This window comes from Haliaeetus albicilla, chromosome 12 (genome assembly GCF_947461875.1).
Source record: "Haliaeetus albicilla chromosome 12, bHalAlb1.1, whole genome shotgun sequence".
Lineage (NCBI taxonomy): Eukaryota > Metazoa > Chordata > Aves > Accipitriformes > Accipitridae > Haliaeetus > Haliaeetus albicilla.
In genome coordinates, this window is record NC_091494.1 from 37914942 (window position 1) to 37926500 (window position 11559).

General features: G+C 39.4%; 1 protein-coding gene across 2 annotated transcripts in view; it reads left to right on the forward strand.

Annotated features, from left to right (window-relative positions):
* Nucleotides 1-6673, forward strand: part of HLF (HLF transcription factor, PAR bZIP family member) — a 38279-nt gene extending 31606 nt beyond the window's left edge. The window contains exon 4 of one of the 2 annotated variants that reach the window (XM_069799224.1): nt 2219-6673. In XM_069799224.1, the coding sequence (XP_069655325.1) occupies nt 2219-2437 (219 nt within the window). In that variant the 3' untranslated portion in view covers nt 2438-6673. The remainder of the gene's footprint in view (nt 1-2218) is intronic. The other variant, XM_069799225.1, reaches the window with a different exon arrangement.
* Nucleotides 6674-11559: the final 4886 nt, after the last annotated feature.

Sequence of the window (11559 nt, forward strand, 5' to 3'; positions counted from 1 at the left end):
GGCACACTAATAAATTGCTTAAAGCTGATTTTTATACAGTGGAATGAGATGGGAAATTATAAACAAGATTTGGGTCATAGCTTTTTGCTGCATGCTTGTTTTTAAGAGGATTTTTGTGGGTCCCATCTAAGTACAGGTGAAGAGCAATTTAGATATACGCTGGCTCCGAATCAACATTGCTGCACACCTTGTTAAGCTAAACTAATATAAAGCAGTTCTAGAGTACTTCTAGCAGTCGTTTCGCTCTTGCTTTGCCTTATGGAAGCAACAGGAGATGATGCAGAGCAGTGGCTTTAGGCCTGGCATGCTTCGTGCTGAACGACAGAGGAGTGGTGAGGTATTTACTCAGTGCACCGTAGGAACAGATGGCTCCTGTGCCTTGTAGTGGACATGGCGGTGTGCTCCCATGCCTGGTGAAACACGAGAGCCACACAAGGAAATGTAAGCATACAAAAATGGAGGAATACTCTGGGAGGGAAAGTTTGAGCTATATGACTTGACCAGGCAATTTGAGGGTTGAATGGCTGCATCACTCTTATTCTGCAGGAGGCTGAATTTCACTTTTCGTGAGAGATCCTGCCTACTTTGTACTTACTGAGTTGTTCCAAATTTCTAGAACTTAATTCAGTTTCAAGGCCACATTGAAGCTGCCATTCCACTGAAGGCCACTTCATTGGAAGAGTAGAAAAATCAGGTAAAATTAAATTATTTACTTAAAGCCTTTGATGCACCAATGCAGTAAGGTGATCTCCTAAAGGCAAGTCTTTAGGGATAACATTTTGGGAATGTGTTAGCTTATGAAACTTCAGAGGTTAGTGGACCTATTTCTGGCAAATGCTTTCTTTTTCCATGGTCAGAGCCTATTGTACTGTCTTGGTTTAACCCCAGCCGGCAGCTAAGCCCCACACAGCCGCTCGCTCGCTCCCCCCGCAGTGGGATGGAGGAGAGATTCTGAAGAGTAAAAGTGAGAAAACTCGTGGGTTGAGATAAAGACAGTTTAATAAGTAAAGCAAAAGCCGTGCATGCAAGCAAAGCAAAGCAAGGAATTCATTCAGCACTTCCCATGGGCAGGCAGGTGTTCAGCCATCTCCAGGACAGCAGGGCTCCGTCACGTGTAAAGGTGACTTCGGAAGACAAATGCCATCACTCTGAACATCCCTCCCTTCCTTCCTTCTTCTTCCCCCAGCTTTATATGCTGAACATGATGTTGTGTGGTCTGGAATATCCCTCGGGTCAGTTGGGGTCAGCTGTCCCGGCTGTGTCCCCTCCCAACTCCTTGTGCCCCCCCAGCCTGCTCGCTGGTGGGATGGAGTCAGAGGCAGAAAAGGCCTTGGCTCTGGGTAAGCACTGCTCAGCAATACCTAAAACATCCCTGAATTACCAACACAGTTTCCAGCACAAATCCAAAACATAGCCTCATACTAGCTACTATGAAGAAAATTAACTTTATCCCAGCTGAAACCAGGGCATTTACTAATCTCTTTGCGGTACCAAAGCAGCCATCATCATTGCGCCAAGGAATCCTCTTCCAGTGACTTGCTGTTCTAGGGTGCAAACAGGAGTGCTTTGGGGCTTTGTAGAAAAAGAGCTTTGAACAGAAGAAGGAGACAAAATCCCTGGAAGTGTTCAAGGCCAGGCTGGATGGGGCTTTGGGCAACCTGGTCTGGTGGAAGGTGTCCCTGCCCATGGCAGGGGGGTTGGAACTAGATGATCTTTGAGGTGCCTTCCAACCCAAACCATTCTATGATTCTATGAAATGGATGATACCAACAGAGTGAACCAGGTGTTGGCTGGCAAAGATGAGCAGGGACATACAAGAGATAATTATTACTGCTCCAGCAACCGGTAGAGAGTGAGTCATCACATGCGAAGGTGGATGTGCTAACTAGGTCAGCGTAGTTGTGAGATGAATTGTACCACTGGAATATTGTTTCATTTTTCCTTGGAGGAATTCACAGTCAAGAGGATGAGGGGGTTAGCATAAACATTTTGACAGAAACATGCGCAGGCATCTGTGCTCCTTGGATGGATTATGCCATGTAAATCTGTAACTTGTGTCCCAGCAGTGCCTGGCACTGTCAGGGCTCGCTGGGCCAAGCAAGCAAAATGTGTGGAGTTGTCATCCCCAGTCCGGAGGCTGTGGCTAAGAGCACATCCTGGTGGCTGCTCAGTTTACTGAAATCTAATATCTTGTTTGTTTCTTTCTGTGTTTAATGAGCAGGATGACAAATACTGGGCAAGGCGTAGAAAGAACAACATGGCTGCTAAGCGATCGAGGGATGCCCGCCGGCTGAAGGAGAACCAGATCGCCATCCGCGCCTCTTTTCTGGAGAAGGAGAACTCGGCTCTCCGCCAAGAGGTGGCCGACTTACGGAAAGAGCTGGGCAAATGCAAGAACGTCCTTGCAAAGTACGAAGCTCGACACGGCCCCCTGTAAATTCAAGGGGGGGAGTGGGGTTTTTTTCTTTTTTCTTTTTTTTTTTTTTTTTTGTTGCGGGTTGGCATTTGAATAGATGGACAATGTGTTTCCTGTTTGATAGCACCACACCCAAACCAACCTTTCTGTCTTCAGCACTTTACCAGAAGCAGAAACAAAACTGACTTACGTATTTTTTTTCGTTTGCGTATGCGTGTACCTGCGTATGTGTGCACATGTGTGTTCACACGTCTGTATATGTGTGTGTGCGCTTGTGTGTGTGCATGTGCGTGCGTGTGTGTGTGCGTGCGCACGCATCTTAGCACTTCCCATTTTTATGAAGCCCTCTTCAAAGGGTGCCACATTTTTACCTGGACTGTTGAGAACCGCCATAGTAAGCTTTTTATTATATTTTTTTCAATGCTGCTTCAGAGTAGGGGTTTTATGTTATTGTAACCAGTTCCATCCTCCTGATTTACTTGGAAAGATCCCAGTATAAATTATAAAAAAAGGAAAAAAAAAAAGAAAAAAGAAAAAAAGTAGATCTCAGTTTTTTCGAGAGTAACAAGCTATTGTTTAAGTATGTCTAATCAGAAAAGTTAACATGCTAATAAAGTGCACAAATAATAATTTAGTACTACACTGCAGAAATATTAATTTATAGATTGCTTTTGTTGTATTTTAAGTTTTGGTGATAATTGTCTTCAGATTTAAAGTGCTGTTAGACTGAGTTAGCTATACTCATGATAGATCCCATAATGGCTTCTCTATAGCTATTAAGGTTCCTTTTATTTCCACAGACCCCAGGTAGGTAGGAGTACTATCGATAGACCACAGAGTGTGTATTTTGCACTGTCTGTACCTGAAGCAATAATCCTATTGTACGCTAGCGCGCATGCTGCCCGGATGTTCCTAGTGGACGTAGGATGGTTTCCCTACCCAACAGGAGTTTTAATGTCTTTAACAAAACGTTAAAAAGTAAAAGACACATTAACGTGAGCATGCTAATTGTATCCCTGCTATAGGGAGCGCATGTATAAGAAGCAGGATAATTAGTTGAAACAAGAACAAAATTAATAGTATCAAATCAGATCCGATGTCGAAATCAGAGGGGTTTTTCTGTTTTCAGTTAGTTATGCATTTCTTCAAGTTCCATTTTGTGATTAAAAATTAAATACCTAAATTCAGTTGTTTTTTCCCATGTTTTGTAATATATTTTCTGTGGATTATATCTTGCTGTTTTAAAAATCACTTTTATTCAGTTAGAAGTCACTGGTTTGCAAAGCCCATTTTTCCTAGTGATTGTTGCTTTGAGTGTGACATGAACTGATGGTTCTGAACTTTCTTGTTTTAAACTCTCTATTTGCTTTTGAACACGTATGTTCTAATATAAAGTGGACTTCTGAAAAATGAATGTAAGAGACACTGGTGTATTTCAGAAGGGGATGGTGTTGTCATATACTGTGGTTAATCCAATCAATCTAAGTGTTTACTATAGACCAAAAGGATAGATATTATAAAATGTATAAAGTTTATACAGAATAATTATAATATGTTTGTTTTGTACAGTATTTTTCAAGTACAAATACTGACAATGTATTTTGAAAGACATATATATAGCAAAAAGAAAAAGCTATTCCATGTTTAAAATATATAGCAAAGGTATATATTCTCCAGTATTGTACAGAAAGGAAATGTGTGGGGGTTTGTTGGCTGTTGGTTTTTTGGATTTTTTTTTTTTTTTTTTTTTAATCTTTAATATTTTAAGCCTACCACTGGCACACTGGCATGTTCTGGGCTTTAAACTAAATTTTTATGGAAGTAATATGGCTTTGCAGGATGTTCCATGTTACTGAAAAAGAGAGACTTTATTATTTTCCATCAGAAACACAAAAAGAAACTGTTTAACAGGGACAAAGCACAACATGGATTTTAGTCAACTATTGATTGGACAATACAGTATTTTGTAAAGGCAGAAAAATAATATATAACACAGAAAAACTCATCGTCACTTCTAATCTGCTGCTGCTGCTAGAATCTGTTTCCAGCTGAAATTTTTTTATAAATAGCTCTGTTCATGTATACAGTTGTACGTACTGCATACGGTTATTAACGTGAGGAAAATACGGTGCTACATGTCTTGCTCACAGTTTTCTAAGTGTTTTGACGTTATTTTCAAATAAAAAGGTTGTTCATTCCATTAAATCCTTATTCATGCTTCAGGAGATAGTTACAAAGGACTCAACATTTTGTTCAGCATTAAAAATACCCTCGCATCAATGGCATTTTTCCGGTATTTTTCCTCAAACATACCTGACTTCTCAGCGTCCCTTAACGTGCAGTACTTGCCTGTGGACCATTTATTCAGCAAATTGAATTTCCATGTGCTGCAGCGAAGTTTAAAGCATAGTAAGTTATTTTCTAAAGGTCAGTATAAGCCACTGGATGCATGGGTAGAGAGATGAGACTGACAGTGTTTGGCACAAGTCGGTGTATCTGCTATAGCCACTATGAAATCAACTTTATTTTTTTCCTTTTGAAGAAGCGTGACCGTGGCAGGGCTCAGCCGGCCGCTGCTGTGGATACACTTTTAGCAGCAACATAGCAAATTGCAACAGCTTATAATCGCCCTCACCGTGGTTATTCTTGGGGGCACGCTTGGACAGCAGGAACGGTGTGTGTGAGATCAGCTGGTACGTACCTAGCTAGAGCCATCAGCGGGTTGCATTGTGACCACAAAACTTTCTTTAAAATGTAAAAGGCAGCTTGGACAAAAATTACAGATAATTCTTTTGTTTCTTTTGGGCAGGGAAGGGGTGGGAGATGGTAGTTTTTGTAGGCTGGATATCACAGAGTTACTAAGTAAGTCACGGCCACAGAGGAGCACAGGGGTTTCCAGCAGCTACCTCGTCCGCCAGCCCAGCAGCCCCAAAGCCGCTCAGATGCCTCCTCGCCCCATCCCGCTGTGCAGGAGGGCGGTCGGGCAAGTGCGCGGCTCGGGGGACTGGAAATGTGCTGGAGTGAGCGGGGAGGGCTGCTCCGGGGCAGCCGGGGGAACCGGCCCAGCGCAGGCTGGCGGCTTCTCTTTTTTTGGGGGGTGAGGACTTCCAGAGGAGCCTGCGGGACTTGGGTGCTCACCTCTTAAGGTGGGAGTTAGGTACCCTGGCTCCTCTGAAAAGCTCACTCTTAAAAAAAAGAGGGAAGAAAAAAAAGGCAAAATATGTGGGCTAAAACTTGGAAAAAACCCAGGTTCTCTAACCAGGCTGTTTCCCCCAAATAACGGCAACAAAGAAATGAAAGTTTAGCTCATTTTCAGTTCTCAAGGACAGGTTAGCTGGGCTCATCACACCTCTGATGGCTTTGTTGCTCATGAAGGAGCTTGTAGGTATATGAAATTGTAATTTTATAAAAATAGAAATATATATATTTGCAGAATAATTAATAGCGTGTCTAAATAATTCACTGACCTCTATTAAACCGTAGGCATTGGTAAAATGCTTGTTGTCTTTTTTTTGTTTTGTTTTTGCTGAAACTTAGAAATGAATTCTTTCTTTTTAAAAAAGAATGCCCTCTAAAAAGAAATCCAATTTGAGACGTATTTGTGAATACGAGCACCTTGGGGCTCTCTGTGGGAAAGCCCATGGCAGAGGAGGCGGAGTGGGGGGGGGGGGGTGTGTGTGTGTGTGTGTGTTCCTTTTTGAATGGTGCTAAAGTCACTAAACCTAGCACCATGGAAATAAAGTTCTGACTTGAATCCACAAAAGCAAGAAATTCAAAATGAAAGGAAGGTGCCTGAGCGAGGCTTCGTGCTTGACTTCCTCCGCTGTGCCTACAGGGACCAGCACAAACGCACCCTGTAGCTGCAAGCGTAAGTGGGATGAAGTCAGGAGTGCCGAAGGACCCCTAACATTTGAATATCTTGCCTCTGTGGGTTTGTAATAACCCCAATTATTGCTTTAAAACTATTTTTGCATGTAATTTACAATAGAGATGTGCAGTTTATTTTTATTTTGTTGACTTTTTTTTATGTGAAGAAAAAAAAAAGTGTATTAAAACTTACAAGTGATCAACCATCGTATTTCTGGCAACACCACAAGACAGCATCTGTTTAAATACAAGTTTAACAAATAAGATCAAATTAACTGTATGAGATGAAATGGATTGCATCCTGTATGCTGTTCAGCCCAAATCTTTCTTTTTTTTTTTTTTGTCTGTTACTCTTAATGTTTAATAAACTTTTAAATTTTTCTTCTCTCACTTGTGTGCTTGCTTTGGTGTATCAGGGCTTGGGATCCCTTGGGTGGGGGTATATTTTAATTTTTCTCCCCCCATACGCTGGTGTGTGGGTGCCCATAGCCTCCAGCGTGGGCTCTGTCCCACTGGGGGGAATGGCCCTTGGGTAACTGGGAGTGGAAACGTTCCCCCCCCCCGCCCCAGCTCCTGCCAGGCCCCAGAGCGACGTGGGCAGCCCGGCTGCGGGGGTGAACTGCTGGGGGTAACCACCCCTGGCGTGGATTTAGACTAGAGAATCTAGATCTAACTCCAGGATATTTAGAACTATTTTATAGTTGAATAAAGCATTTTGCTTCTATATCACAATCGATAACTAGTACAGTGTACGCTGTATTACATCAGTTACATATATATTTATATATGTTTTAGATACACTTTGTTTATTGAGATGTGATCATTTATTAATATACAGCGCACCGACACTAATACATCCATAAAAATGGTGTATATTAAGAAGTATTTTTATTCTACTTTACAAAATAACTCATTGCTTTTAATCACCATTAGACTTAATATTTTGTATAGAAGACTTAGCAGATACATGCCTTTAGATACATAGTTTATATGCAATACATATGGTGAGTGAGCGAGAAAACCAGTGTAACTCACTGCTAATTATACAAGTTAGTCATTAAACTATCTGTATGTATCTATATGTATATAGATAGAGAGTTCATTGGTGTAAAGGTTGGGGTTTACTATATATATGTTAGATATGCAAAAAGGATAATACGTATGCATGTGTGCATGCATGTACACACTCTAATATACACACTTTCTATCTAGAAATTTAAAATTATATTTTCATACAGCATATTTAGCTGAATTTAATAAAATAGTTTTATATATATAAAATAGATACAATTTATATAAAAGACTGTTTTCAATATAGGTATGATATATTATGCAGAAAGTATATTTGTTATAATACACACACGTGCACACTCCTTTAGTCACATAGCTAGACACAGAGCATGACATACAGATACACACACACACAGGGCTGGGGTTTAATGTATGTATTATGCACAAAATACATGTTTTAATAACACAGATACATGCACTTGCTCAATCTCCCCCTGCTGCGCATGTGTGTGTATGCATGTGTGCGCGCACACACTCAGTTTTATATGTATATGAGAATATATATATAAATGGATATATTTTTATACACTTGTAAAACATATTAAAAAAAGGTGTATATAGAAAATAGTTTAAAAATATTTTTTATATACCATATTTAGCAGAATATATATAAAGGAGATTTTTTTTTTTTTTTAATGTAAAGATCTGGGGTTTTAATATATAGGAGACACAAAATATATTAGTTTTAATATGCACATGCATGCACGCACCCCCCCCCGTGTGTGTATCTGCATGTGCATGTGTAGCTCTATATAGCTATAAATTGACTAATTATACTTTCAGACTGCATATTTAGCAGCATTTACTTGATTAATATGGCTTTATATCTTTTCTCACACACATGCATACACACATTTTATTGCTATAAAGGTCTGGTTTTACTATATATCCTATATATTATTAGGCACAAAACAGGTTTTGCTATAATACGCACGCGCACGCGCACACGCGCACACACACACACACGCACTTGCCTTCCTCCCCACACTCTGTGTGCGCGCACCCCCCATATCGTTTTCTCTCTCTGCATATATGTCTATATAGATATAAATTTAATAATTATATTTCATATAGTGTATTTATTAGAATTTACTGTTTAATATAGCTTTTTAATATATATAAAAATATATTTTATTGTTATAAAGGTCTTTTGTAATAAATGCTATGTATTATCCACAAGATTTGTCACATGTGTGCGCACTCACGTTCATACATGCGTGTGTTTATATAGCTATATCTCTATGTATATACTGCTGTATATACAGACATAAATTCAATTCTATTGTCATACAGCATATTTAGCAGAATTTAATAAGCTAGGTTTATATTTATGTATCTGTAATTATATATTTTATTGCTATAAAGGTCTGGTTTTAATATACAGTACATACTGTGCTCAAAGTATATTAGTTATAATATACACACACGTGCACACAGAGAGACATATGCCTGTACTCCTCACTCACTCATAGTATCTATCTGTCCATATAGAAATTTAGTAATGATATTGTCATATAGCATATGTAGTAGAATTTACAGAAATTGTTTTATTTTTATAGGAAGATGCATATAAAAATAGTCATCACTGATATATAAAGGTCTGGGTTTAAATATATCATATGTATACACAAAAAATATATGTTTTAATAACACAGAAACACACTCTCGCTGTCTCTCCCCCCCATCCTGTGCATGTGTGTGGGTACTTTCATGAGAAATATAGTCTAAAAATTTATATATTTTTACACATACATAAAAGAGAATTGTATTAGATAAAAGTTTTAAGATTACATTTTCATATAGTATATTGAGCAGAATTTATTTTTAAAAGCTAGTTTTGTATTTTTATATTTATAAATAAATCATTAATGTAAAGGTCTGGTTCTTGATATATGTTATACGAGAGACAAAGTATATTCATCCTAATACTGATGCTCTCTCTGCCACCCGTAAATGCACATGCCCATATATCTCTATATCTGTATACCCACATAGCTAGATATAGATATAAATTTAATAATTTAATAATTTAATAATTATAGTTTCATATAGCTTATTTAACAGCATTTACTTAATTAAGATGGCATCTTTATATCTTTTTGTACACACGCACACATTTTATTGATAAAAAGGACTGTTTTTAAGATATCTATTACACACAAAATGTATGTGCTATAATACACATACATGTGTGTGCAGATACTTGCCTTCCCCAACACTCTGTGTGTGTGTGTGTGTGTGTGTGTGTGCGCCTGCACCGCTCACGCTCTCTGTATATCTGTATATACATACAAATGTAATAATTACATTTCATATAGTATAGTTATCACTGTATACTCACTAATATAGCTTTGTAATATATAAAAATAGATTTTATTGTTATAAAGGTCTGGGTTGCTGATATATGCTATATATTGTGCACAAAATAGATTTGTCGTACTACACACGTGTATACTCTTGCTTTCATATGTGTGTGCTTGTGTGTCTATGTAGCTGTAACTCTGTGTACCTATGTATCTATATAGTTGTATATACAGATATAAATTCAGTTATATTTCATACAGCATATTTAGCAGAATTTCATAATCTAGGTTTATATTTATATATCTATAATTACATATTTTATTGCTGTAAAGTTCTGTGTTTAATATACATTGTTAGCACAAAGTATATTTGTTATAATACACGCACGCAGAGAATGTGTGTGTGTATGCATGTGTAGCTATATGGATGAATAGCTACAAATGTATAATTATGTTTTCAGAAAGCATATTTAGCAGCATACTTTTAATAAATTCATTTTATATTTCTAGATATAAAATAGATGTTGGTGGTATATGAAGGCACACTTACTTATAGGAAAATAATTTTAAGATTTTTTTTCCTGGGGTCATACACATGCATCAACACTACCCCCCCCCGCCCCCCCCCCTCACCCTGCCCTGAGCACACAGGAACCAAAAACTTTGTTGGGTACCAGGTCCCACTGTAAGATAAAAGATCCCTATAACCGCACAGACGGATTGTGTTATATGTTCTTAGATGAGGTGTATATTTAGCAGTGTTTTATTATTATATTTTATATAATGTATATAACAGATAATACATGCATTTGGAGATGTTTGTATTTTTTTATATACAGTAATATACATGGTGGAAGAGTTTCACATACAATTAGCTCTTCATCAGCATACATATGTACATATAAAATTGAAGAATTATTATTTCTAAAGCATATGTAATAGCATTTTAATATATAACGTAAGTATATAAAATAATCTATTTTAGGTATATAATGTAGATCATGGTGATAAAACTTTTCCATGTGTGTGTATATATATACAACTATGTATATAGATGTATATTTATAGCTGCATAGCCACACATATCTAAAAACATAGTTTTATGCATCTATACACATATGTACATATACACACATACACGTACATATGTGTGTGTGTGTTTTCAAAGCGAACCTGCTGCAGAACATGGGAGGTGTGTGTCTGTCTGTCTGTCTGCGGGCCATATGCCACCTCGGCTGGCTGCGACGTCTTCCACAGCGCACGAGGTCACGTCACAGCGCACGAGGTCACGTCACAGCACACGTGAGGTCACGTCCCAGCACAGGAGGTCACGTCCCAGCGCACGCTTGGGCTGACGCCGTTGCGGGTCCCCGTCCCGTGGACAACGCGGGGCAGGCCGGGTCACTTCGCTGCCACCGTTAAATAAAGAAAAGAACTTGAAACAGGCACAACCCCTCGCCCCAAACCATGAAAACAAAGTTCCAATAACACCCACCAGCGCCAGATACCGACAAGCCCAGCGCACCCACTCCGAGGAGCCACCCTTGCCTCTTTGCTCAGCAGCACCCAAACCAGGGGCTCAGCGCCCCAAAATTCACTCCCTGGCTGTAAATCCCCCCCTGCCCCGAGCCCAGCTGCCCCAAAAACCGCAGGTACCAGCCCCAACCCTACCGGAGCAGGCGGGATGCCGGTGGCCAGCGAGGCGCAGCCGCCTGTGCTGACCATAACCCAGAAGCAGCTCAATCAAGGCAGTTTTTAATTGAGTTTTTAATCTGCCGGTGCCTGGTGCCCTCTGGAGGCTGCAGAGCTGGGCCGGCCGCCCGCCTGGACACTGACCCAGACCCCCAGGACCCTCTGCTCCCACACCTCGGAGACCGAAAAATCCTCTCATCCCACCCACAC